The 26,815-nt window shown below is 38.9% G+C and overlaps 1 protein-coding gene across 3 annotated transcripts in view; it reads right to left on the minus strand.

Annotated features, from left to right (window-relative positions):
• Window positions 1-8,433, minus strand: part of RHOBTB3 (Rho related BTB domain containing 3) — a 56,244-nt gene extending 47,811 nt beyond the window's left edge. For 2 of the 3 annotated variants that reach the window (XM_032626287.1, XM_032626285.1), the window contains exons 1-2: window positions 8,009-8,433; window positions 7,603-7,828 (exon numbers count right to left, since the gene is read on the minus strand). In XM_032626287.1, coding sequence (XP_032482178.1) covers window positions 7,603-7,828; window positions 8,009-8,010 — 228 coding nt within the window. In that variant the 5' untranslated portion in view covers window positions 8,011-8,433. Of the gene's footprint in view, window positions 1-7,602; window positions 7,894-8,008 lie in introns of those variants that run through there. The other variant, XM_032626286.1, reaches the window with a different exon arrangement.
• Between the last annotated feature and the right edge of the window lie 18,382 nt (window positions 8,434-26,815).

Consider the following 26,815-nt stretch of genomic DNA (forward strand, 5'->3'; position numbering starts at 1 on the left):
TAAAAATGAACACTTTGTTTTAAAATTATGCCACAAAACATTAGCCAGACTCTTCAAGAAAAAATGGGAGAAGACTCAAATCAATACAATTAGAAATGAAAAAGTAACAACTGACACTGCAGAAATACAAAGGATCATGAAAGATTACTACAAGCAGCTATATGCCAATAAAATGGACACCCTGTAAGAAACGGACAGGGGCTTCCCTGGTGGCGCAGTGGTTGAGAGTCCGCCTGCCGATGCAGGGGACTGGGAGGATCCCACATGCCGTGGAGCGGCTGGGCCCATGAGCCATGGCCACTGAGCCTGTGCGACCGGAGCCTATGCTCCGCAACGGGAGAGGCCACAACAGTGAGAGGCCCACGTATTGAAAAAAAAAAAAGAAATGGACAAATTCTTAGAAAACCACAACCTTCCAAGACTGAACCAAGAAGAAACAGAAAATATAACAGGCCAATCACAAGCACTGAAATTGAGACTGTAATTAAAAATCTCCCAACAAACCAAAGCCCAGGACCAGATGGCTTCACAGGCGACTTCTATCAAACACTTAGAGAAGAGCTAACACCTATCCTTCTCAAACTCTTCCAAAACTCCCAAACTCATTCTATGAGGCCACCATCACCCTGATACCAAAACCAGACAAAGATGTCACAAAAAAAGAAAACTACAGGCCAATATCACTGATAAACATACGTGCAAAAACACTAGCAAACAGAATCCAACAGCACATTAAAAGGATCATACACCATGATCAAGTGGGGTTTTTATTCCAGGAATGCAAGGATTATTCAATATATGCAAATCAATCAATGTGATAAACCATATTAACAAATTAAAGGATAAAAACCATATGATCATCTCAATAGATGCAGAAAAAGCTTTCAACAAAATTCAACACCCATTTATGATAAAAACCCTGCAGAAAGTAGGCATAGAGGGAACTTACCTCAACATAATACAGGCCATATGTGACAAATCCACAGCCAACATTGTTCTCAGAGGTGAAAAACTGAAACCATTTCCTCTAAGATCAGGAACAAGACAAGGTTGTCCACTCTCACCACTATTATTCAACACAGTTTTGGAAGTTTTAGCCACAGCAATCAGAGAAGAAAAGAAATAAAAGGAATCCATATTGGAAAAGAAGAAGGAAAGCTGTCACTGTCTGCAGATGACATGATACTCTATGTAAAGAATCCCAAAGACGCTACCAGAAAACTATTAGAGCTAATCAATGAATTTTGTAAAGTAGCAGGACACAAAACTAATGCACAGAATTCTCTTGCATTCCTATACACTAAGGATGAAAAATCTGAAAGAGAAATTAAGGAAACACTCCCATTTACCACTGCAACAAAAAGAATAAAATACCTAGGAATAAACCTACCTAAGGAGACAAAAGACCTGTATGCAGAAAATTATAAGACACTGATGAAATAAATTAAAGATGATACAAACAGATCAAGAGATATACCATGTTCTTGGATTGGAAGAATCAACAGTGTGAAAATGACTATACTACCCAAAGCAATCTACAGATTCAATGCAATCCCTATCAAACTACCAAAGGCATTCTTCACAGAACTAGAACAAAAAATTACACAATTGTATGGAAACACAAAAGACCCCAAATAGCCAGAGCAATCTTGAGAAAGAAAACTGGAGCTGGAGGAATCAGGTTCCCGGGCTTCAGACTATGCTACAAAGCTACAGTAATCAAGACAGTGTGGTACTGGCATAAAAACAGAAATATAGATCAATGGAACAGGATCGAAAGCCCAGAGATAAACCCACGCACATATGGCCACCTTATCTTTGATAAAGGAGGCAAGAATATACAATGGAGAAAAGACAGCCTCTTCAATAAGTGGTGCTGGGAAAACTGGACAGCTATGTGTAAAAGAATGAAATTAGAACACTCCCTAACATCATACACAAAAATAAACTTAAAATGGATTAAAGATCTAAATGTAAGGTCAGACACTATAAAACTCTTAGAGGAAAACATAGGCAGAACACTCTACGACATAAATCACAGTAAGATCCTTTTTGACCCATCTCCTAGAGAAATGGAAATAAAACCAAAAATAAACAAATGGGACCTAATGAAACTTAAAAGCTTTTGCACAGTAAAGAAAAACATAAACAAGATGAAAAGACAACCCTCTGAATGGGAGAAAATATTTGCAAATGAAGCAACTGACAAAGGATAAAAAATTCTCCAAAATTTACAAGCAGCTCATGCAGCTCAATATCAAAAAAACAAACAACCCAATCCAAAAATGGGTAGAAGACCTAAATAGACATTTCTTCAAAGAAGATATACAGATTGCCAACAAACACATGAAAGAATGCTCAACATCACTAATCATTAGAGAAATGCAAATCAAAAATATAATGAGGTATCACCTCACACCAGTCAGAATGGCCATCGTCAAAAAATCTACAAACAGTAAATGCTGGAGAGGGTGTGGAGAAAAGGGAACCCTCTTGCACTGTTGGTGGAAATGTAAATTGATACAGCCACTATGGAGAACAGTATGAAGGTTCCTTAAAAAACTACAAATAGAACTACCATATGACACAGCAATCCCACTACTGGGCATTTTTTTTTACTGAGAAAACCGTAAGAGTCATGTATCACAATGTTCATTGCAGAGCTATTTACAACAGCCAGGACATGGAAGCAACCTAAGTGCTCATGGACAGATGAATGGATAAAGAAGATGTGGCACATATATACAATGGAATATTACTCAGCCATAAAAGGAAACGAAATTGAGCTATCTGTAGTGAGGTGGATGGACCTAGAGTCTGTCGTACAGAGTGAAGTAAGTCAGAAAGAGAAAAACAAGTACTGTATGCTAACACATATATATGGAATCTAAAAAAAAAAAAAGAAGAACTTAGGGGCAGGACAAAAATAAAGACACAGATGTAGAGAATGGACTTGACATGGGGAGGGGGAAGGGTAAGCTGGGATGAAGTGAGAGAGTGTCATGGACTTATATATACTACCAAATGTAAAACAGATAGCTAATGGGAAGCAGCCCCATAGCACAGGGAGATCAGTTCGGTGCTTTGTGACCACCTAGAGGGGTGGGATAGGGAGGGCAGGAGGGAGACGCAAGAGGGAGGAGATATGGGGATATATGTGTATGTATAGCGGATTCACTTTGTTATAAAGCAGCAACTAACACACCATTGTAAAGCAATTATACTCCAATAAAGACGTTAAAAAAAAAAAAAAATCCACTAGGACTAAGTACAAAAAATCAGAATGCTAGATTTATGCACATGAAGTAAAAAATAAATAAAATACCATATACAAGAAAAGAAAATAAAATTATGCCATAGCTTTATCACCTAATAGTTTCAAAAATTAACACTATGCATTAGATGCAAGAGCATCAATGTGAGTAAGGAAGCTTCAGAGGATTTTCTGTGACCCAGTTAGATAACGCAGGATTGTTCAGTCATTTAGATTGTATTGATAATACCCTGTGACTTCTGTGGAGTTCCATATATTTTATCCATATCTCAAAATTCATATATATTTTTCAACTTTATCCATTCTTTCGACAGTACTGCATATATATAGTGTGCATGTGAGGGGAACAAGGGGCACGGAGGGGTATGCCTCCACAAAAAGATAGTGTGTATTATAAGATGATGTTAACATGGTAAGGAGTATACGTGCAATTCATGTATTTTGTTCTTATCAATTAAAAATTCAGGATAAACCTTTCCAATTTTGAAATGTTTACTTTTGGACTACAGCTAATAATATTTATATTTAGAATTAGGGCCAAAAGTAATTTATTATGGACGCTATGCCTTAAAACTTTGCACCTTGATATTTTAAAAATAATTTTTCAAAGTTACTGTGTGAATAGTGGTATAAGAAAAATATCGTTATGTACCTTAATACCATTGCTAAATATGCATAAGTGGCTTCCTTCTCACATTCTGGTTAACTATTAATCATTATTTGTCCTTTCTTGTGGCCTTTGGTATGTATTCCTAGGATGTAATAAAGCTAGATTAAGAAAATAGACAGCTAGATATGGCTAACAAGTCCAAAACTGTTGGGCTATGAAAGTCTGCACTTTGAAATATGAGTCCAAACCAGGGTTTGAATCAATTAGTTGTGACAGAGCTTTTATCCTGTTAGAAAATTCTGGAGAAGTGTCACAGCAATGCCCTTTTGCAGAGAGCTTCTTCTCACCAGTACACCGCCATGCCCCAGCAAAGCCTCTCCCAATTCCCTACACCCTCACAACCTGCCCATTTCCTACAAGTATATTCTGCATAACAAGAATTGCAGAATTTTTAGATATGAATACTTTACTGAGAGTAGGATGGACAGAGCCTTTTTAAAGGAAGATTTAAAAACCAAAAAATAAAAACGCAAACTATGGGGATATAAACAGCAAAGGTAAAATTCTTGAACTTAGTGGAGGATGTAAGAGGAGGGAGAAGTGAATTGGGACACAGATCAAGAAAATGTGAAAGCTTCCCAGCAGAGCTCTATGCTAATTTCCAAATCCCAAACCACAAAACCCATTCAGTTCCAGCTGTATCTGTTACAGTATTCAAGCTCAAAGTATATACGTACAACAGGGTATATAAATACAATAAAGAAAGAGGACAAAGTCAGATGAATGGGATGAACAAACTAAACTTAAGTGGGACCAATATCAAGCAGCCATTTAACTCTGAGAGAACAAATCAAAAGTAACTGCTCTCTGCATTCCAAATAGTTCAAAATTCCAGAGTTACTGGAGACGTGTAGAAAGAAAAAGGAGACATTTAAGGGAAAATGTCATGAGGAAATGGGTTTTGGCTTCATTAACTCTGTGGTACTGAGGATATAAATCTATAAATAATTTTATTTTTAATACAAATCAGAGCTTCAAACCCTGCCCAAGAAAAGTGTGCATGTATTATCTCATTGCTTTTTATGGAATATTTTTGGTAAACAGGAAAAGATCTAGAAATGAAATAATAATATAACAAAAAAGCGTGGGTTTCAGAGACATACTAAACAATAAGCTACATGTAATGAATTTGAAGCACATTTATTTAAAAAGTGCCAAGTATATATGGCAAAGATCCAGAGTGAGGCTGCGGATATACAGAAGAAAACTAGGGAAGAGAAGCACAACTATCTCACTCTAACTCCAAGAAAACAATGCCACATTTCTTCTCAAACTGTCTCAAAGAGAAAATGCTCCACTGGTTTCTAGAAATATGAAGGAAATCAAATTCTCCCACCCCTTGTAAATCAGTTCCAGGATTTCCTCTAGGCAGTTATGCAACACAAGGCTTGGAGCCACATTTGGGGAATGGAACTCATCTTTTGAAAAATAATCTTAATTTTTACAGCAAAACAACAATTTTATTCTACTTGGTTGTGAGGCTGAATACAGCATCTACTAAGTACTAACACGGCTGCCTCTATGTACTTTGTTTGTGTGGAGATCTTGAATGATGTGTGGGCAAACTTTACTTTTGCTTCATTTAAGCAATACACGGATATACTAAAGTTGTGATAAACACTTTATATTATCGTAGCTACCGCTTATTGATTACTTACTACATGCCCGTCTGGATGCTAAGAACTTTACACATACTAACTCATTTATTCTTCAGCACAGCTCTGGGAGGCAGGGATTATTATGTTTATTTTACACACAGAGAAAATAACGCTAAGAGAGGATGAGTGACTTTACCCAGCAACACAGACACTAACTCACAAGGTAAGGATCTGAAATCAGGTCCTTTTGATATCAAAACCTGTGCTCTATCTGCTCTGCTATGTTTAATATTCTGATTCAGTACATGGCAAATACCAGCTGATGAATACAATCAACTTTCATATCTCTAACGGGCTTTTACTTACCACCAAGAGAAGAAAAGCACCTTATAAAGAGTAGCTCTACAAATGTATTCTACTATGTCTGAAGACCACTATAACCCAGAAAACTGTGCCTGGTTACAAACTCAATGTCTTAAAAAAGGCCAGAGTCTAACCAAACAAAAGGTGATTAACATAATAAAACATAACAATAAACTTAAGACCAAAAAAATCCAGACTGTGAAGGCTTATTTCAATCGATTTGCAAGATTTCATTTACTACAATCCATGGGATCACAAGTATTTGCTTTTGCTAAACTAACAACATAAAAAGGAAAGAATTCACTGCTCAAAGAAAAAGCAAGAAAGGTTATCCTAACATCCTAATTCAGCTTATTTTATTTTCCCTACATTTATTTACTCTATTCACTCAACATTTGTTCAACTGAGTGTAGAACCAATTAGTTTTTAGACTGTAAGATTTTTCACAATGAAATGACAAAAGTAAAAGAAGGGTTTCATTTGTTTGCATGGACTCCAGCCAGTAAGTTCTCTACCAATGCTTCCTATGATCAGCATCATCACTGTCATAATTAGGAATTTAATAGCATCCCTGTTATTGAAAAAGCCCATTTTTCATTTATTTTAGCCTATTAAATTTATTTTAGCTGAAAATTTATTTGGGCAAGTGATCTTTTCTTTCAGTAATATGGGAATTTGCATAAGAAATGTTTTTATGTACATTCTATACATTTCTTTGGAAAGGTGTATTAGTTCCCTATAGTCCCTAATTCGGTTTTCTTAAAGGGCAGTTTAAATGTAAATCTCACATAATGATATCTGTATTTTTTTAGACATTAAACTTTCTTCTGTTATAAAATATAATACTTAGCTGCAGCATAAGTTTTATACTAGTAAAGAATCAGAAACTTTCGAGTAAGATTACATGAAAACATTCAAAACATGATGTTATTGTGTACTGAAAACATTTATACATGTTAGAGACTAGATTTCTTCTTTTATCACTCAAGAATTAGACTAGCATTTATCAACTTCATTACGATTTCTTTCAATTATAGCAAATTTTAAAGCTTTTTCAAGTCCCAAAACAGTATTAGCAATATTTCTGATTTACAGGTCACTAAAAAGAAATGGCTAAATATATCAAGAATACCCGCATTATTAAAATTAAAAACACTAATTAAATTTTTTCAAAGGTGGATAGTGCTATAAAAGAATCGTTTAAAATTAATTCTCAGTCCGTCTTTCCCGCCCCCTTTCCAGGGGTCCTATTTCTGAGCTGCCCCAGTGAAATGTATTTTTGCTGTGTTGAGCTTTCAGAGATCTTTATTTTTAGAACACTAATATTTTATATCACCCACAGGGTAGGCATGAAAAAACATTGCTGTCTGCTGGTGAAACTTACTGACCTCGTCCCTTGGGGTTGGGACATTCAGTCAGCTGTCTACCAAGGGACAACCCACAGTCGTGAAGTGTACGCGTTAAGTGCTTCACATTCCCACTGGGGCTTTTTCCCTTCTAAGAGTGTTCTCTGACTAGACTGGCCCCTGCCCAATGAAACGAAGGACCAAAGATTTTCCCCCAATGTTTAAAAACTCTCCCCAGGTGACCCAGACGTCCTCATTCATGAAACGGGAAAAAGGGGGAGGAGAAAAAAAAAAAGAGAAAGAAAAGGAAAGCTCCATCAGCCTCTGCACAGAGCAGCTGCGGGCCCTTACCCAGACGGGACAGTCGTGGACCACTAGCTTGACATTCCCAAACGCGCTGGCCTGATACTCGGTGAACACGGGACGCGCGACCGCACTGGTCGCGTTCAGCAACAAGCTGCTTTCGTCCCCTGAGACCAGCGGGCTTCTCCCCAGGTAAGTGCGGATGAGCCCCGACGGCCGATTGTCCTGGTGAAACGCGTCCCCCTCGTTTCCCAGCGCCACGATGTGAATGGACCTACACGGCAGAGACGGGGGAGAGGGGGAGAAAAGGCGCGTGGTCAGCGCGAGGCTCCCTTTCATCCCAACAGGAAGTGCGGGGGGCAGCGCGCGGCGGGGGTGGGCACGAGCCCCTCGTCCAGGGGCGCACGGCACGCGCTGGGGTAGAGACAATGGCAGGACCGCGACGCGTACATACATGCTCTCAAATCCAAGGGCAGGGCGGCGACTCGGAGAAAAGCGGCTCCTCACGGCTTCTAGGAGCCCGTCCGCGGCGTATCCACCCGCAATCAGCTCATGCCGGGCCGCGTCCCCCCTAGCGCGCCTCCCCCGCTGCGCGGCCGACGCAGAGCGGGCCCGCGCGAGCCAGCGAGCGAGCGAGCCACGGGGGCCGAGGGCGTGCGAGTCTGGCCGTGTGCGCGCGGCCAGCCAGTCAGGAAGTGCCAGGGAACATCCCGGCCGGCTGCGCCGCTCCCGCCTCCCCGGCGGCCGCCGAGCGTTGCCGGACGCCGTAACCCCGCTCCGCCGCGCTCCCTCGGCCGGGCAGCAGTCGCCTCCTCCGGCTGCTGCTGCTGCTGCCGCCGCCGCTCCTCCTCCTTCTGGCCCAGAGAGGGTAGGAGAAAAGCCGGGCCTCCGCCCCCTTGGCGGGCCGGGCGGGCCGGGCGGGCCGGGCGGGCGGGCGGGAGCAGCACGTGCCGGCCTTGGGGGTCGGGAGGACGAGGGGGCCGCGCTCCCCGCTGAGGCCCCGGAGCCCGGGCGGCGGCGGCCGGGTACAAAGGAGCGGCCCGCGTGCGGGGCGCCGCGGAATATAAATTAATAAATACGAAGCCCCAGCCCGAGAGTTCCCGATCGCCAATCCGCCTGCAGCAAGTTTGTTCAACTCGACAGGCTGTAACCAGAGCCGGGGAAAGGGGAGGGTGGGTCGGTGAGGCCCCTGCTCCCTAAAGACTGGAAAAAAAAGGTGAGGGAAGCCAGCTTCCCTGGGAGTCCAGCTCGCTGGCCGCTCCAGCAGCCCCATTTTTTTTTTTTTCCCCTCTTGGCCTTGACCAAAAAGTGTTTTAGCAAGTCTGCCGCTTTGTCATTTGTCAACATGTAGTACAGCTGTTTTCTAGAATCATACTTGTGAGGAAAAAAATAAAGGCAACATTCATCCTGGTGCAGAAAGGGTTCTTTGTTCACGCAGCAACTAATTCGCTAATATCGCTTCAGAAGGATTATTTACTACTTCAAGCTATATTCGGCATCTTTTACCAAAAACTTAAGGATTTTTTGCTTTTTTTTTTTAAGTGTTGAGGTTCTTATTATGATAGTTTGAGAAACCAGTTACGAGTGAGGTGTTTGTGTTTACATGCTAAATGCTAGTTTATTTACGTGGAGATTTTCCTGTACACATTATGGCCACATGTTTAATAATACCTCCTCAGACCAGCTGAAAAAATAACGATCATGCTAATGCAAGGATACTTTAGATTCTTTCATGATAACGCCCTGAAGTAAAGGCTATGAATGTCCCCAAAGGGCCTCAAACTGCCTCAATGCAAATGAAGACTGGAATCCACTAATTCCAAGAAGGGCCAGAGTTTACTCTGGGGCTCTGCTTCTCCATAAACATGAAAATTCTTACAAATGCTCTGTGTTGAAAGAGTTCTTGTTTATCCTTTTATTTATTTATTTATTTAGCCCGACTTTAAAATGTTGCTGTTTCTTTTCTCAACCGAGCTATTTTGAGGGTATGAAACAGGAGGTGCTGAGTAGGACAGTGAAAAGCCTAGGGTAAGAGCCCTTTGGAATGTGAACAACTTTTTATTATGGGCCCTTGGTTGCTCAACTGAAAGTAGTTTAATAGTTTCTCATGCTCAAATAGGGTATAATGGGGGGCTTTCTTTATGTTGTCACTGATTTTTTAAAAATCTAATTTCCTTTGCACTCAGTATAGTTTCTCTTTTAGTCTCTAGAACCTAAAACATCCTGAAATCTTTGAGAGTACAGGATCACCTTTTCTCTGGGGTCATCGATCCCCTCCAGTAACCACAAGTCAAAAACAAAGACACTAGAGTGGGTGAATGAATAAGAAAAATGTAGTATATACGTACAATGAAATATTATTCAGCCTTAAAAAAGGGGGAAATCTTGTCATATGTTACAACATGAATGAATCTCCAGGGCAATAAGCTAGTCATAGAAAGACAAAGACTGCTTATTCCACTTATATGAGGTATCTAAGGCGGTCAAACTCTTAGAAACAGAAAGCAGAATGCTGGTTTTAAGGGGCTGAGGGGAGAGGAAAATGGGGAATTCTGTGAGTATAAAGTTTCCATTTTGTAAGATGAAAAAGTTAAAAGATCTGTTGCAAACAAGGTGCATATAGTAATGTATACTTTTAAATGGTGAAAATGGTAAATTTTGTGTTTCACCACTATATATATATATATATATATATATATATATATATATATATATGAGAGAGAGAGAGAGTTAAGAGTTAGAGTTGCTGGGAAGTGGAAGGAAGGGAGACAGTGTTCATTTTTTCCTCAGTTATTGAGTATGTGAGCCAGGTCTGTGCTGGTAGGCATGGGAGATACTAAGATACATAAGACTCTGTCCTCACCCTTGAGAAGCTAAATCTATTCAATATTGTTAATGGTCACCGTGTTGTGAATATTAATGCATCCAATCCTTTTGAAAACATACTTGTTCCGTAAAAATTATAATACAGGCTTATGCATTCAGTAATAGAGGTAGGAACAAAGTACATGGATAAAGTTCAGTGAACATTAAGAAGAGATATGTGTCTTGTGTGTCATCAGAGAGACGTTCATGGAGGAAGTAACCATTGTGTTAGGTCTTAGAAGATGAAGAGAAGCTTGCTAGATTTGGAGGAATTGGTGGTTAGAAGTATTGGTGGAAAGAATGGACAGACGTCATATACAAATCACATGCAGAGGTAGAGATGTGGAAGATCGTGGCTGATTCAGGGAACAGCAAGAGCTAAAATTAGTGCTGGTGTTCTGATTCCTTTATTACAGCAGGCAGAAAAGAGAGTGGTAGAGGCTTCCCAAGGGATTTCCAAAGTCAGACCTGGTGATACTCAAGTTATAGCTTTGGAATCCCTAGACCAACCTCTGTTTATATGACAAGCCTGTCTAGATGCTCACCAAACCCATTTCCTCTTCCGGAACCCATAGATAAAGTACATTTCCCGAAGTTTTTGCATGTAGATAGGGCCATGTGATTAGTTCTCACTAGTGAAATATGATCCCTGCTGAGCAGTTAAGAGAAGGTGGACCTTCTCCATTTTTTTTCATCCCTCCGTCTACCAACTGGATGAAGCCGGGTCAGCCTTGAAGCCATGTGTTTATCTGCAGCTTAGAAGAAGCCTGAGTCTCTGAATGACTAGTTACAGCAGAGCCCCCTCACAGCATGCTTTGTATTGTGATATGGGTGAGAAAATAGATCTTTACTGAGTTAAGCCAGACATTCTGGGGTCAATTATTACAGCAGCTAGTATTACTTATCTTGGCTAATACAGTGTCACAGATGGTCCATTTCCTGATATCTTAAAGATTCTTTTCATAATTATCTTAAGACTACTTTTTAAATAATTAATTCTCTTTTATGTACAATTTTTATTTGGTTTATATATTTGTAGTTTCCCTCATTAGTAGCATTAAGTGTTTGTTTGTTTGTTTGCACTTTTACCAGGGTGTAACAAATTGGATTATCATATGTCCTCCAACTTCAAGGTCACTGCAGAACACACAAGGAAGGTCCTCCAGCCCAAACAGTATGTTTTTCTATTTTCCTGGCTTGAATGCCACTGTTTCATATTCATTCTGATAGATGTTCTTATCCCCAGATAAAATGTAGCCACATATGAGTGTAAGATACAGAAGTTGACCCCTGAAATTCCAGAAAAGATATTTGAACTTTTATCTTCAAACACATATATTTCCCCCCCCCAAAAAAAAGAGGGAAAGAAATTAAGCCCTACTAATATTTAATGTGAGGATTGGTAGTGGCACCCCAAACTTGATCCATTAAGTGGGCAGGCACTCAGGGTGCTCTGGGGAGAGGGTGGTAGCACAGCTGCTCACTGTGTGGGGAGGGGAGGACTCTCTCCTTTGTTCACTTTTAACATATTGCCACATGTTGCAGTTTCTGTGTCTAACTAAATGGATTTATAGATCATATTTAAGTAAACTATTATAGCATGGATCAGTGGAGACAGTGTTAATAATGCAAGAACAGGCAAACACAATGGGCTGAGCTGACATTTCTGGCACCCTTTTTGGAGCTACACTGCAAGATGAAAAACTAATGACTAATTAGATCTGACAAGAAGTTGGCAATGCTAGTTAAAATTATTTCTAAAACTGTTTTAAGTATGAATTTATATTTACTTTTACTAACATCTTCACCCAAATTATGTATTACAGATAATGATGTTCTGAACTAATCACTATTAGCTAACCACTTAAAAAGTAGACATCCAAACTCATAAAGCTCAACAATATTTCTAAAATATTTAAGGAGTGTATGATTCAAGCCAATACTTTAAAGAAAATTCACCAATTATAAATGCTATGAAGCCTTTTCTGAGCTTCCTTAAAAATAAAAAGTCAAAAAGCAACATACCATTGGGAAAATAGTTTTCTTCTTGTGAAGATAAAAATGTTTGAAATAACACGTGGAACACAGATGGAAAAAAGAAACTGCATTCCTTTGACAGCAAATACCTTGAGAATACGCATATAAAACATTACTAAAGACCTAATGACACAAGTATTGGAACATGTTACACAATGTGGGAAGTTTACTATAATGTTAAATGGAAAGCACAGATGTTTTTAATATGTCTCACATTATGGTATTGGATAGATTCTGTTTCAGTGCAGTATTTACTAGATTGTGTTTCAATAATGAGATGCATTTTAAAGTGACAATTCTGTGAGCCGCCAAAGGAAAGCTAGAGTAGAGAAGGTATTTTTTCTCTAATACATCTTTGAATGGTATTTTCAACCATTGACTTAAAAAAATAAAAACTGTGTTTTATGGAAAACTTGTGTAAGTGTAACCACCGACGGATGAGTTATTTAGACTTAAAAAAATTTTTTTAAAGAAAGGAAGGATTCCAAGTTAAGATTACAGGGAGAGCAACCACATGAAATTCATTTGAGGTATAGCTCATAAGCAGTTATTCCAGCAAAGAAGCTGGAGCCAGAAACTGAGGTTAATTTTGTGGAAAGAAAACTTGTATAACAGTTTTAAGATTTTTCTTCACTGGGAAATATAATACATACAGAAAAGTGCATAATACCTATGCACGTAGTTAATAAATAATTATAAAATAAACACTCCCAAGCAATCTCCTAGGCCAGAAGATAGAACATTATCACCACTCATGCAAGGGTGCACACACCCAAACACTGCCCCCCCCAACACACAGGTGCCCCTCCTCAGTTACAGTTTTCTTCTTTTTCTTAAAGATAATCATGAGCCTGTCTTTTGTGATGATTATTTATTTATTTTTCCTTACAGTTTTGCTACCTATATGTGCATTCCTAAGCTAATATTTTGTTTTTTCCTCTCTTTGAACTTTATATAAGTGGCATCACACTCTACAGACTCTTTTGCATCTTGTTTCTTGTACTCATCATCATTTGTAAGATTCATTTATGTTGATGTAGCCGTGGTTTGTTCCTTTCATTCCTTTGTATTGCTGAATAGCATCCAGTGGATACATAAATTATCATTTTCTTATCCATCCCATTTTATTTTATTTATTTTTTAAAATTTTTATTTATTTATTTATTTGGTTGTGTCAGGTCTTAGTTGCGGCATGCGGTCTTCTCTCTAGTTGTGGTGCATGGGCTCTCTAGTTGTGGCACATGTGGGCTGTAGAGCGCGCAGGCTTAGTTGCCCCTCGGCATGTGAGACCTTAGTTCCCCGACAAGGGATGGAACCCACTTCTCCTGTGTTGGAAGGCGGACTCTTAACCACTGGACCACCAGAGGAGTCCTTATCCATCCCATTTTAGATGCACATGTGGATTATTTCTAGATTTTGCCTATTACAAACAAAGCCACTAGGACCACTCTCGTTTTAAAATATAATATCTTGGTGGGTATGCTAGATCACAGGGCATGTGTATTTCCAACTTTGGTAGATAGTACCCAACTGATTTCAAAAGTGGTTTGAAGTATTACACTCCCAATAGCAGGGCATGAGAAGTCTCCCTATATTTCTTAACATACTTAAATAATACTTAGTATATGCCAGATATCATATTAACTGCTTTATAAATGTTGACTTTTTAAATTCTCAAATAACCCTATTGAGTTGGTTCTATTACTATCCTAATTTACAGGAGAGAAAATTTTGGCACAGAGAGGCTAAGTAATTTGCCCACAGCTACACAAGTAGTAAGAATCCAGGAGCTGGGATTCTTAGACAATTGGCTCCAGGGTCTATGCCCTTATCAACTATGCTATGTTTGTTTGTTTTAAATTAATTAATTTATTTATATATTTTTGGTTGCGTTGGGTCTTCATTGCTGTGCGCGGGCTTTCTCTAGTTGTGGTGAGCGGGGGGCTACTCTTCATTGCCCTGTGAAGACTTCTCATTGTGGTGGTTTCTCTTTTTTGTGGAGCATGGGCTCTAGGTGCACGGGCTTCAGTAGTTGTGGCGCATGGGCTCAGTAGTTGTGACTCACAGGCTTAGTTGCTCCGCGGCATGTGGGATCTTCCTGGACCAGGGCTCGAACCCATGTCCCCCACATTGGTAGGCGGATTCTTAACCACTGCGCCACCAGGGAAGTCCCCACTATGCTATGTTGATGTTTGAAAATTTTCCCTTTATATGTAATTTTTGCGATTGAAAATGCATGTAACCTATAAAAACTCTGATATCTTATAGGATTTTTTAATCCACTTGAGTAACATTAGGTAAAATGGAAATGCATCGATCAGATTTAACCAAAATCTTTGCATAATGAGTGATGAGACTGAAAAATAGGTATGATTTAGCAACCCAGCTAATGAAGCAGTTCTTCCATTTAAATACCCGTATCTTTGTGAATTCTTTTCAGAGAGCCTTTAAATAAACTGAACATAAAAGCAGACATCTGTGTTGCTGTATCGCAAAATGTTGACCCAAGATCTAAAGAATAATGAGGCATATTCAATTATTGTTCCCCTAAAAGGCTTTGTTAACAATAACATGCTAGAGAAAAGTATTTTTTGTATTATTAGTAATACATTTTGAAATTATTTAAAATATGATTTACTTCATCTTTATCTCATCTATTGAAAATTTTCGATTTCAGTATGTTTTATTGTATTCATAATATATTAACAGTAATACATGCATGTCATTTATAAAGATATTGGGGGTATGCTCAAAATTCTTTCCAATAGGGGACTCAGTCAGAAAAGTTTGGAGACTACTGGTCTGGTGTCTAATGCTGTGTCTTAGCAGGCTTAGAAGGAAACCACAGTGGAGTCTTGGACTGCCAGGAAGCAGAACAGGGCATTGGGCTGGGGACTGCTGAAGGAAAGCTGTGGGAGAGGAAGTAAAGGGAAGATAGGAGAAGGTAACACAGATAAACTGCACACCTACTTGCCTAGAAATCAGCCCAGTGAAAAATGTATTTGTATTGTATTAAGTAATCTAATGAGAGATAAAGTTTGCAAATTTACACAAAAATCACAAAATTCAAGATTAGCTTTTTTTTTTTTTTTTTTTTTAAACAACTATAGCTTGCAGTACTTCACATTGAGTAACCTAAGCAAAGTCATGTACCAGGGTCAGTAACCATACAGTCAGTCATAAGAAAAGTTGTTACTCATTTTATTACTTGGATAAATCTTCCCAGAGAAATAGCCAACAGCTTTCTTCTAAATTGTGGATTTCTTCTAAACCACAAGGCTGCAATATCATTAATTCTGTTTGGAGAAGCTAAAGTGAGAATCCAGAATGTTATGTATGTGCAAAATCCAACTACCCTAAGCTCTTTCGGAAAAGGTCTAAAATGTTCGTTTGAACTTATATTATCCACCCACCTCTATTATTGTGCCCAATCATGTTTTTCAAACAATTGTTCTGTTTTTCAGTTAAAATGTTACTTTAAAATGCCAGAAAATATGTTCCTTGGAATCAGGATTGCCCATTTCTTACCAGCATTTTTCAAAGGTTTGAACTTCAAAGAAACCTGGTTGTTTGGCCTTTAATAGGCCTGCTCTGTTATTCAGCCCCGGAAAAATATATATGCGAGTATCATAATCAAGCACTATTGATTGTGTCATTAATTTATGCATAATATTTTGTGAAATGTTCCATTTGTAGCCATACAGAAATATAGGATATTAGGTTTAAATGGTACAATACTTTGCTGGTAGACCTCCTTTTGGAAGAATTCGAATACATTAAAAAATAGATTGTTATCATCTGGCTCTAGTTTTAACTGTAATAAAAGTTATGCAATTTCCAATGGCAAATCCCTTTCAAGTCTTCCCCATCTCTTGTACTCCTTTTACTTGCCGTGTTCAGGTACATGCATCTCTGCCATGGCCATCCATTGGGCATTACCCCAACTGGAGCATTTCACAAGCATGCTTTCAAATGTTCTCCTTTTTCATTCAGCAGCTATCACTAGCTGCGTAATGTGACTTCTGCCCTCAGACAATACTGCTGATTCTATTTTTCTAGACTTGCTTTTTACTTTTCACTTCTGAGTCTTTAATCCTGTCTGCAGTTAAACTCTTTTTACAGTGAACAACAATTGCATTTTCTTAGCAATCTTTTTTTTTTTGCGGTACGCGGGCCTCTCACTGCTGCGGCCCCTCCCGCCGCGGAGCACAGACTCCGGACGCGCAGGCCCAGCGGCCATGGCTCACGGGCCCAGCCGCTCTGCGGTACATGGGATCCTCCCAGAGCGGGGCACGAACCCGTGTCCCCTGCATGGGCAGGCAGACTCCCAACCACTGCGCCACCAGGGAAGCCCTTAGCGATCTTTTTTTCTGAGGAAAGCCCTACTGATACCATTAAATATTAAGTTGGCAGCTTGTATCCTTGGGGAATAGTCCTTCTGGTGTTCTAACAGCTCATCTAGCTTATCTGAAGGATGTTGTTTTGTCTTCCCTTTTTCCTGCTTCTCACTTTCTCTAGAGATCCCGTGGGGCACATTTTTACTGACATTGCCCTCTACACTCCTTTCTAGAGCCCATTCAGTTTTAAAAATCTAAATCTGGGACTTGAGAACTATTTTTGGTGGGTACTGTCTCCTCTCACCTTCAAACTAAAACGTCTGGACTTGTGTGATTATTATCATCTCTCCAGCGATATTACAGTTTCTCCCTCCCCCCTGACCCCCACCCCCTCTGTAGCCAGATCCAACCCCTTTTCACCCAATAACTGCCCTACTCCTACAGGGCCAATACAGTTTCTGCTAATGAAGGGGCTTGTTCCACGTCCTTCCTCAAGATGTTCTAGTACTAGTTACAAGCTCCTTCCGGAGTTAGGACTAGGGTGAGACCAGGCAATTCAGTCTACATTAAACGTCATTCAGACCTTCCTCCATGAAGTGATAAATAGGGAAAACTAAAAGCAAAGGCACTTCTGAACTAATCCCAGTGGCAAGCACAGCCTCTCAAATTTTCCACTGAATATCCCCCAACTGAGAGGTACTTGAGCAAAGCCCCTAACATTCCCATCCCTAACCTGCCACCCAGGTAGCAGCATAAGTTCCCCACCACAAGCCCAGATTTTTTTTTTTTTTTGTCTTCTCAAGTTTTGTCATTAAGTCATAGTATCATTGTTGATTTAATACAAAAATAATAGTTAAACTACTTAACACCAGGTAAAATTAAAGGATGGGCCTTGTTTACATTATGACTTAAAGAGAATTTATGAAATCTTAAAGAGAATTTATGAAGTTCTGAGGGGCAAGAAAACTCTTTCCTTCTGGAAAGAAACCACATTTTGTTGAACTGGTTAGTTAGAAACTATCTTTTTGTGGGTGAACAGAAGGATAATCAGTAATTGTTATCGGAACGTTTGCCACGTAGGAAAAAATCTTGTTTTTACGGATCATTATGTCTAACTCTTCAGAATTCTGGGAAAGATCTATGATTCCGTGAACAAAAAGAATGAAACTCAGAAATGTGCAACCCTGGCATAATGCAGGAAGCAGTGAAGTATAACAATACAAAAAATACAAAACCGACAAGAAAAGCAGAGTTTCCTTTGTTTTGTTTTGTTTTGTTACAAGAGTTTTAGTACTCATTAGCTGTAGCCTTAAAATGGAACAGTCTGTTACTAGGTTGCTACCCATGAACAGTCACAAATTGTACACAATTAGTAACTCCCCATGCTGGACTCTAGAATTAGGAGTCATTTTCAGCCGGTGTATTTTATTAACTCACTATGGTTTCTAATAATTTAGTCAGTTGTCTCGCATTAATGGTGATTACAAGTGTTTTGCTAATGACTTCTTCATGGTCTCGAAGATTTTTATTGCAGGAGGTCAAATTGATTTAAATAGAGTCACTGTTCTAAACAACCATGCCAGAAATGTCCCAGGGAGAGGCCAGCTGGGCTGCTTAGGCTAGCCTCAGGGTGACATTGCCTCAGTCAAGTCACATTTTCCAGGGCTCATTCCTTGGTTTTACAAGTCCAGAAACTTTATTTTGTCAAGGTGTCCAGAGCTGATCATACTCAAGAGATGAAGCTTGTGCTAACCCAATGCACAAAGGGGCAGTGCAGAAACTAGAATACCAATTTGTTCATTTATGATGACAAGGTTAACTATCAAAGGGCTTAGAAATCTAGGATACGTGACTACCTTCTTTTTCCTTTAGGAAAGTCTACATGGGAAGCCCTTTATTACCTTTTCAGTTCAACAAACATTTATTAAGCACTTAAGGTACAGGTCATTTTGATCCCAAAGATGTTTTTGCATATGTAAACACTTTAATTAGAGTTATGGCAGCATTAAATTGTTATAGAGACATTATTTTCCAGAGCAAACTGCATTAAGTCAATTTATGCCTTGATCAGTTTTCTCAAGTTTTCTCTTCTGATTGGCAGGTTCAGTCTTTTAGAAGAGGCTAATATCTGTCTGCATGATGGAATTAGCAACAAAGTTTATCCAATAGCCACATTCACAAATCCGCCTTCTAAATATGGTTCTTAACAAAGACTTCAAAGGAATCTGATAACCTGCTGAACAGGTATGCAAACAACTGTGTATAATGCACATGTGTGTTTTACTACTACATTCTCATAGCAAGGAGTGACCTAAAAACTTGGAGCCTTCCAGAGCCAACCTGGCATCTAGGCCACCAATACTACCCACTACTCAATATCAGGGCATTTCTAGGGCAAATTCTTCTTGAAAACTTGATAGCCCGTTTAACCTAACATGCTCCATTTCCCGATATCCTTATTACAGGCCCAACTATACGTTATCCTGATCATCTAGGTTTGCCCATACTTTCCTTTCTGCCCAAACTTTCCAGTTTACCTTCTGGAATTCCAATCAGGGTAGAAAGGGAGAACCAGACCATTACTCCTCCATCCTCCTGAAGAACTTCTGTTCTCTGAGACCCAAGAGAAACTATACTCCCCTCTCTCTCTCCTGTTGCTGAGCAAACTTCCAGTCAACCCCCCTACCTCACCCCCTTACACGTGGACTGTTCACTGTTCGTCTCTCCACCCCAAGAAGTCAGTGGTCCTCCATGATGTCAGTATCCACATGAATTCTCTTTTCAACATCTTAGCCTCTTCATCTTCAGTGACCTTCACTTCTACTCCACTTCAACCCACCTTTCCCGTGGTCAGATCCTAGGTGTTTTCACTACCTGCAACTGCTTCACACCTAAACAATGCATTCCAACATTCTACAGCCTGGACATACAACATTCTGTGATTCTTTTTCCATCACTCAGTTGCTCCCTGCTCATGCTCGCAAAGAACCTCCAAACCGTTGACCCTTCCACTTTCTCCCTCCCTGCTAGCCCTCTTCTCTCTTCGTTTCTTTCCCTATCCATTTGAGGTCTCATGGTACATCTCCTGTCTTTATCCTCACATGCCTTGTTCTATTGTCCTTCAGTCCGAAACCCCAACAACCCTGGATCAATCCAGGTGTCTGATTTTTCTGTGCATATCTGGGTTGCTACATTTTACTGTAGAAATCCACAAAACTCGGCACATTAATGGTGCTACAAATTCATGGTCTCCATCTTCAATCAGGCATTCGGTACTGCCTGGCAAACCTAGTTAATGCTCTTGTTTTCCAAAGTGGTCCAAGCCTTCTCACTGTCTGCCATCTCTGACTTTGGCATCTTCTCCTTCCTTCACCTCCCTTATGTTTTCTGTCACAGAGGAAAAAGGAAGCATCAGATGGGGAACTCTCCTCAACTTCCCACTGCTAAGCTGACAAATTGATATGCAGCCACATACATCCTTTCCTTTTTCCTTCAGTCACAGTGCAGTAAACATCCTTCATCTTATTCAAGGCTAGTCCCTCTGGTGGTGCTATGTGTGCTTCCCCTTTTGGCATTGGAGGGACTGCGCTCCATCTATTTCCCCTTTCTTCTGTGCCTTCAACATTTACCTCTGTACTGTTTTTTACTATCAGCGTTTAAACACATCCAAGTCTCCAGCTACTATTCTTTCTTCCCCCTCTGGCTGGAAGGAACTTTTTACAAGTTTTGAGTTCTGAGTTATTTAGTTCTTTCACTTGTCAGGACTTGTATGGTTGTCTATAATAATTTTTCTAGTGTTTTAGACAGACTTAAGTGCTACAAACTTGCTCACCTGGAAAATTATTTTGACTCTTAGAACTCATATATTATACAAGTTCTTATTGTTGAATGTTGTTTTCTTCTTTAAACTTTTAAATATGAAAAGTTTATTATGAAATACAGAAAAAGCACAAAACATAAATGTATAGTTTAATGAATAATTGTAAGACAAACACTCATTGACCCACCCTGCTGATCAAGGAAATACACCCAACCCATGGGTCCCTTCTGTATCCTTACCTTCTCACCCCTCTGTAGGTGACCACCTTCCTGAATTTTATGGTAATAATTTCCAAGCTTTTCTTTATGAGTTTAACTCTTTGCCTGTCAAGGCCTGCTCTTCTCTCTTCTGCACCCTGCTCTGTATACTAGGAAGCTAACTTGTATGAACTATATCAACAGGCTTCTTTTCCTTTCTGGCTTTCAGTTTCATTTAGTCAATGGGGAGATCAGAGGGAGAAGAATGAGACAGGATATTTCCCTCCTCTGGCTGCTGTGCTACGGCGTCTCTCCAAGGGCTAACTAGGCTGGTTTTATTCATCGGGGTTAGCCAGAGAAATAGAAAAAATAGGATATGTGAGTATGTGTGTGTGTGTGTGTGTGTGTGTGTGTGTGTGTGTGTGTGTATACATATAAAAAACACTGTTTTATATATATATATATATTTATACGAGAGAGAGAGATTTATTTTAAGGAATTGGATCATGTAATTGTGGATGCTTGGTAAATCCAAAATCTGCAAGTTAGGCTAGCAGGCTGGAGACCTGAGGAAGAGTACAGATCAAGTCTAAAGGCAGCCTGCCAGCAGACTTCCTTCTTAATTGGGGAAGTCAGTCTTTGTTCTATTAAGGCCTTCAACTCATTGGATGAGGCCCACCAATATTATGGAGGGTAATCTGTTTCACTTGAAACCCACTGATTTAAGTGTTAATTTCATATTTAGAAAAAAAAATCTTATCAGATCCAGAAAGAGTTTGACCAAATATCTGGGCACCGTGGCCCAACCAAGTTGACAAATAAAATTACCCATCACACCAACCAAAGGCCACAGTTCCTGTGAGGCTTACCTCTTCATGCAACTCTCTCCTTCTGGGTTCCTTCTGCTTACCCCTTCCTGCCTAGGGATCGTTATGGCTCCTGCTGTTATGAGCCCTAACACTGCACTGTTTCCTATAGCTTCTCTTAAACCCTTCCCACACCTTTCATTAAACAATCCTCAATTACCTGGCTTGAGTATACCAAAACACTACCCAAGTATGCAATCTTAGAGAATGTAGTTGCCTGCTTTTGAACTTAATATAAGTGGAGTCATGGTGTATGTATTCTGTTGTGTCATGCTTCCCTTGTCAGTGTTATTTACAGAAGTTTCATCCATGCTGTTATATGTAACAACAGGTCATTCATTTTCATTGCTGTATATAATTCTGGTACATGAAGGTACCATGGCTCATATGTCGATTCTAGTATTGATGAATATGTGTGTATTGATTACAGTTTCTGGCTATCATAAATAATACTTACGAACATTTTTGTACATGCACCTATGTACACTTTTTTTTATACAGCATATACATAGGACTGAGATTACTATATTATAAAATATGCATACATTTAATTTTATGAGATAATGCCAGACAATTTTCCAAAGTGGTAGCTCCAATTTACACTATACTACATAAGTGAGTCTGTTACTCTATTTATTCACCAAAGTAACCATCTTGTTATTTTCAGACCTTTGAATTTTTGCCAGTTCTAGTGGGAAGTCATTGTGATTTTAACTGGCATTTCCCTGACAAATAATAAGGTTGATTTTATTGGCCATTTGGATTTATTCTTTTGAGATATCTATTGAAGTCTTTTGTCCATTTTTACATTGGGTGGTCTTTTCCCCTTGATATGAATTTCTGTATTCTAGATTATAGTCCTTTATTGGCTATATCTGTTGTAAATGTGTCTTCTCATTCTTGTATCTTCTCACTTTCTTCATTTTTCTGAAGTTCTTCAATTTAATGAAGTCAATTTTATCAGTATTTCCATTTTAGTTAGGACTTTCTCTGTCTTGTTTAAGAAGCTTCTCCCTAACCTGAGATCATAATTTTCTTTTCTGTATTATTTCAAAAGTTTTATATTTCACCTTTCACAGGTAGGTCTTTAATCTACCTTGAAAATGACTTTTGTATATGATGCAAAGTGGATGTACAATTTTCTTTTCCTCCATATGAATATCCAATTGTTCAAACATCATGTATTGAAAGAGTATCCTTTGCCTGTTGCTCTGCAGTGCCACATATTTCCTATGTTGAGTCTATAAATGCATGGGTCTGTGCTTTACATTGGTCTTTTGGCTATCCTGCCAATACCATGCTGCCTTGATTATCATAGTGTTAGGATAGCTCTTACATCCAATTCTACTTTTTCAAGTGTCCCTTGCTGTTTTGACCTTTTGCAATCCTATCTTTAGAATCTTTAGATTGTCAAGTTCGATGAAGAAAATCAGTTGAGATTTTAATTGGGACTGCATTAAGTCTGTAAGTCAATTTGGGATTTAGTCTTCCAGTTTATGACAATAGTATATCTATCCATTTATGTAGGTCTTCTTTAACGTCTTTCAATTCGTTTTATAATTTTCTCCATGGAGGTATTACATGACTCTTTAAAGTTTACTCCTAGATACTTGATATCTTATACTTCATTATATAGGGAAACTTTTCCCTGTTTCATCTTTTACCTGTTTGTTGTTGGTATATAAAAATACAGTTGATTTTTTTATATTGATTTTTGCCTTCAGGAACTTTTGCTAAATCCCATTTTTTTTTTTTTTTTTTTATCTTTTTGGTCACAATTTTTTTTTTTTTTTTAAACATCTTTATTGGGGTATAATTGCTTTACAATGGTGTGTTAGTTTCTGCTTTATAACAAAGTGAATCAGCTATACATATACATATGTTCCCATATGTCTTCCCTCTTGTGTCTCCCTCCCTCCCACTCTCCCCATCCCACCCTTCCAGGCTGTCACAAAGCACCGAGCTAATATCCCTGTGCCTTGCGGCTGCTTCCCCCCAGCTATCTACCTTACTACGTTTGTTAGTGTGTATATGTCCATGACTCTCTCTCGCCCTGTCAAAACTCACCCTTCCCCCTCCCCATATCCTCAAGTCCGTTCTCCAGTAGGTCTGCGTCTTTATTCCTATCTTACCCCTAGGTTCTTCATGACATTTTTTTCCCTTAAATTCCATATATATGTGTTAGCATACGGTATTTGTCTTTTTCTTTCTGACTTACTTCACTCTGTATGACAGACTCTAGGTCTATCCATCTCATTACAAATAGCTCAATTTCATTTCTTTTTAAGGCTGAGTAATATTCCATTGTGTATATGTGCCACATCTTCTTTATCCATTCATCCGATAATGGGCGCTTAGGTTGTTTCCATGTCCTGGCTATTGTAAATAGAGCTGCAATGAACATTTTGGTACATGACTCTTTTTGAATTTTGGTTTTCTCAGGGTATATGCCAAGTAGTGGGATTGCTGGGTCATATGGTAATTCTATTTGTAGTTTTTTAAGGAACCTCCATACTGTTCTCCACAGTGGCTGAACCAATTCACATTCCCACCAGCAGTGCAAGAGTGTCCCCTTTTCTCCACACCCTCTCCAGCATTTATTGTTTCTAGATTTTTTGATGATGGCCATTCTGACTGGTGTGAGATGATATCTCATTGTAGTTTTGATTTGCATTTCTCTAATGATTAATGATGTTGAGCATTCTTTCATGTGTTTGTTGGCATTCTGTATATCTTCTTTGGAGAAATGTCTATTTAGGTCTTCTGCCCATTTTTGGATGGGGTTGTTTGTTTTTTTGATATTGAGCTGCATGAGCTGCTTGTAAATTTTGGAGATTAATCCTTTGTCAGTTGCTTCATTTGCAAATGTTTTCTCCCATTCTGAGGGTTGTCTTTTGGTCTTGGTTATGGTTTCCTTTGCTGTGCAAAAGCTTTGAAGTTTCATTAGGTCCCATTTGTTTATTTTTGTTTTTATTTCCATTACTCTAGGAGGTGGGTCAGAAAGGATCTTGCTGTGATTTATGTCATAGAGTGTTCTTCCTATGTTTTCCTCTAAGAGTTTGATAGTTTCTGGCCTTACATTTAGGTCTTTAATCCATTTTGAGCTTATTTTTGTGTATGGTGTTAGGGAGTGATCTAATCTCATACTTTTACATGTACCTGTCCAGTTTTCCCAGCACCATTTATTGAAGAGGCTGTCCTTTCTCCACTGTACATTCCTGCCTCCTTTATCAAAGATAAGCTGACCATATGTGCCTGGGTTTATCTCTGGGCTTTCTATCCTGTTCCACTGATCTATCTTTCTGTTTTTGTGCCAGTACCATACTGTCTTGATTACTGTTGCTTTGTAATATAGTCTGAAGTCAGGGAGCCTTATTCCTCCAGCTCCTTTTTTCGTTCTCAAGATTGCTTTGGCTATTCGGGGTCTTTTGTGTTTCCATACAAATTGCGAATTTTTTGTTCTAGTTCTGTGAAAAATGCCAGTGGTAGTTTGATAGGGATTGCATTGAATCTGTAGATTGCTTTGGGTAGTAGAGTCATTTTCACAATGTTGATTCTTCCCATCCAAGAACATGGTATATCTCTCCATCTATTTGTATCATCTTTAATTTCTTTCATCAGTGTCTTATAATTTTCTGCATACAGGTCTTTCGTATCCTTAGGTAGGTTTATTCCTAGATATTTTATTCTTTTTGTTGCAATGGTAAATGGGACTGTTTTCTTGATTTCACTTTGAGATTTTTCATCATTAGTGTATAGGAATGCCAGAGATTTCTGTGCATTAATTTTGTATCCTGCTACTTTACCAAATTCATTGATTAGCTCTAGTAGTTTTCTGGTAGCATCTTTAGGATTCTCTATGTATAGTATCATGTCATCTGCAAACAGTGACAGCTTTACTTCTTCTTTTCCGATTTGGATTCCTTTTATTTCCTTTTCTTCTCTGATTGCTGTGGCTAAAACTTCCAAAACTATGTTGAATAAGAGTGGTGAGAGTGGGCAACCTTGTCTTGTTCCTGATCTTAGTGGAAATGCTTTCAGTTTTTCACCATTGAGGATGATGTTTGCTGTGGGCTTGTCATATATGGCTTTTATTATGTTTAGGAAAGTTCCCTCTATGCCTACTTTCTGGAGGGTTTTTATCATAAATGGGTGTTGAATTTTGTCGAAAGCTTTCTCTGCATCTATTGAGATGATCATATGGTTTTTCTCCTTCAATTTGTTAATATGGTTTATCACATTGATAGATTTGCGTATATTGAAGAATCCTTGCATTCCTGGAATAAACCCCCCTTGATCATGGTGTATGATCCTTTTAATGTGCTGTTGGATTCTGTTTGCTAGTATTTTGTTGAGGATTTTTGCATCTGTTCATCAGTGATATTGGCCTGTAGTTTTCTTTCTTTGTGACATCCTTGTCTGGTTTTGGTATCAAGGTGATGGTGGCTTCGTAGAAGGAATTTGGGAGTGTTCCTCCCTCTGCTATATTTTGGAAGAGTTTAAGAAGGATAGGTGTTAGCTCTTCTCTAAACGTTTGATAGAATTCACCTGTGAAGCCATCTGGTCCTGGGCTTTTGTTTGTTGGAAGGTTTTTAATCACAGTTTCAATTTCAGTGCTTGTGATTGGTCTGTTCATATTTTCTATTTCTTCCTGATTCAGTCTTGGCAGGTTGTGCATTTCTAAGAATTTGTCCATTTCTTCCAGATTGTCCATTTTATTGGCATAGAGTTGCTTGTAGTAATCTCTCATGATTTTTTTTATTTCTGCAGTGTCAGTTGTTACTTCTCCTTTTTCATTTCTAATTCTATTGATTTGAGTCTTCTCCCTTTTTTTCTTGATGAGTCTGGCTAGTGGTTTATCTATTTTGTTTATCTTCTCAAAGAACCAGCTTTTAGTTTTATTGATCTTTGCTATTGTTTCCTTCATTTCTTTTTCATTTATTTCTGATCTGATTTTTATGATTTCTTTCCTTCTGCTAGCTTTGGGGTTTTTTTGTTCTTCTTTCTCTAATTGCTTGAGGTGCAAGGTTAGGTTGTTTATTCGAGATGTTTCCTGCTTCTTAAGGTGGGCTTGTATTGCTATAAACTTCCCCCTTAGAACTGCTTTTGCTGCATCCCATAGGTTTTGGGTCGTTGTGT

Source organism: Phocoena sinus, chromosome 3 (genome assembly GCF_008692025.1).
Source record: "Phocoena sinus isolate mPhoSin1 chromosome 3, mPhoSin1.pri, whole genome shotgun sequence".
Classification (NCBI taxonomy): Eukaryota; Metazoa; Chordata; class Mammalia; order Artiodactyla; family Phocoenidae; genus Phocoena; species Phocoena sinus.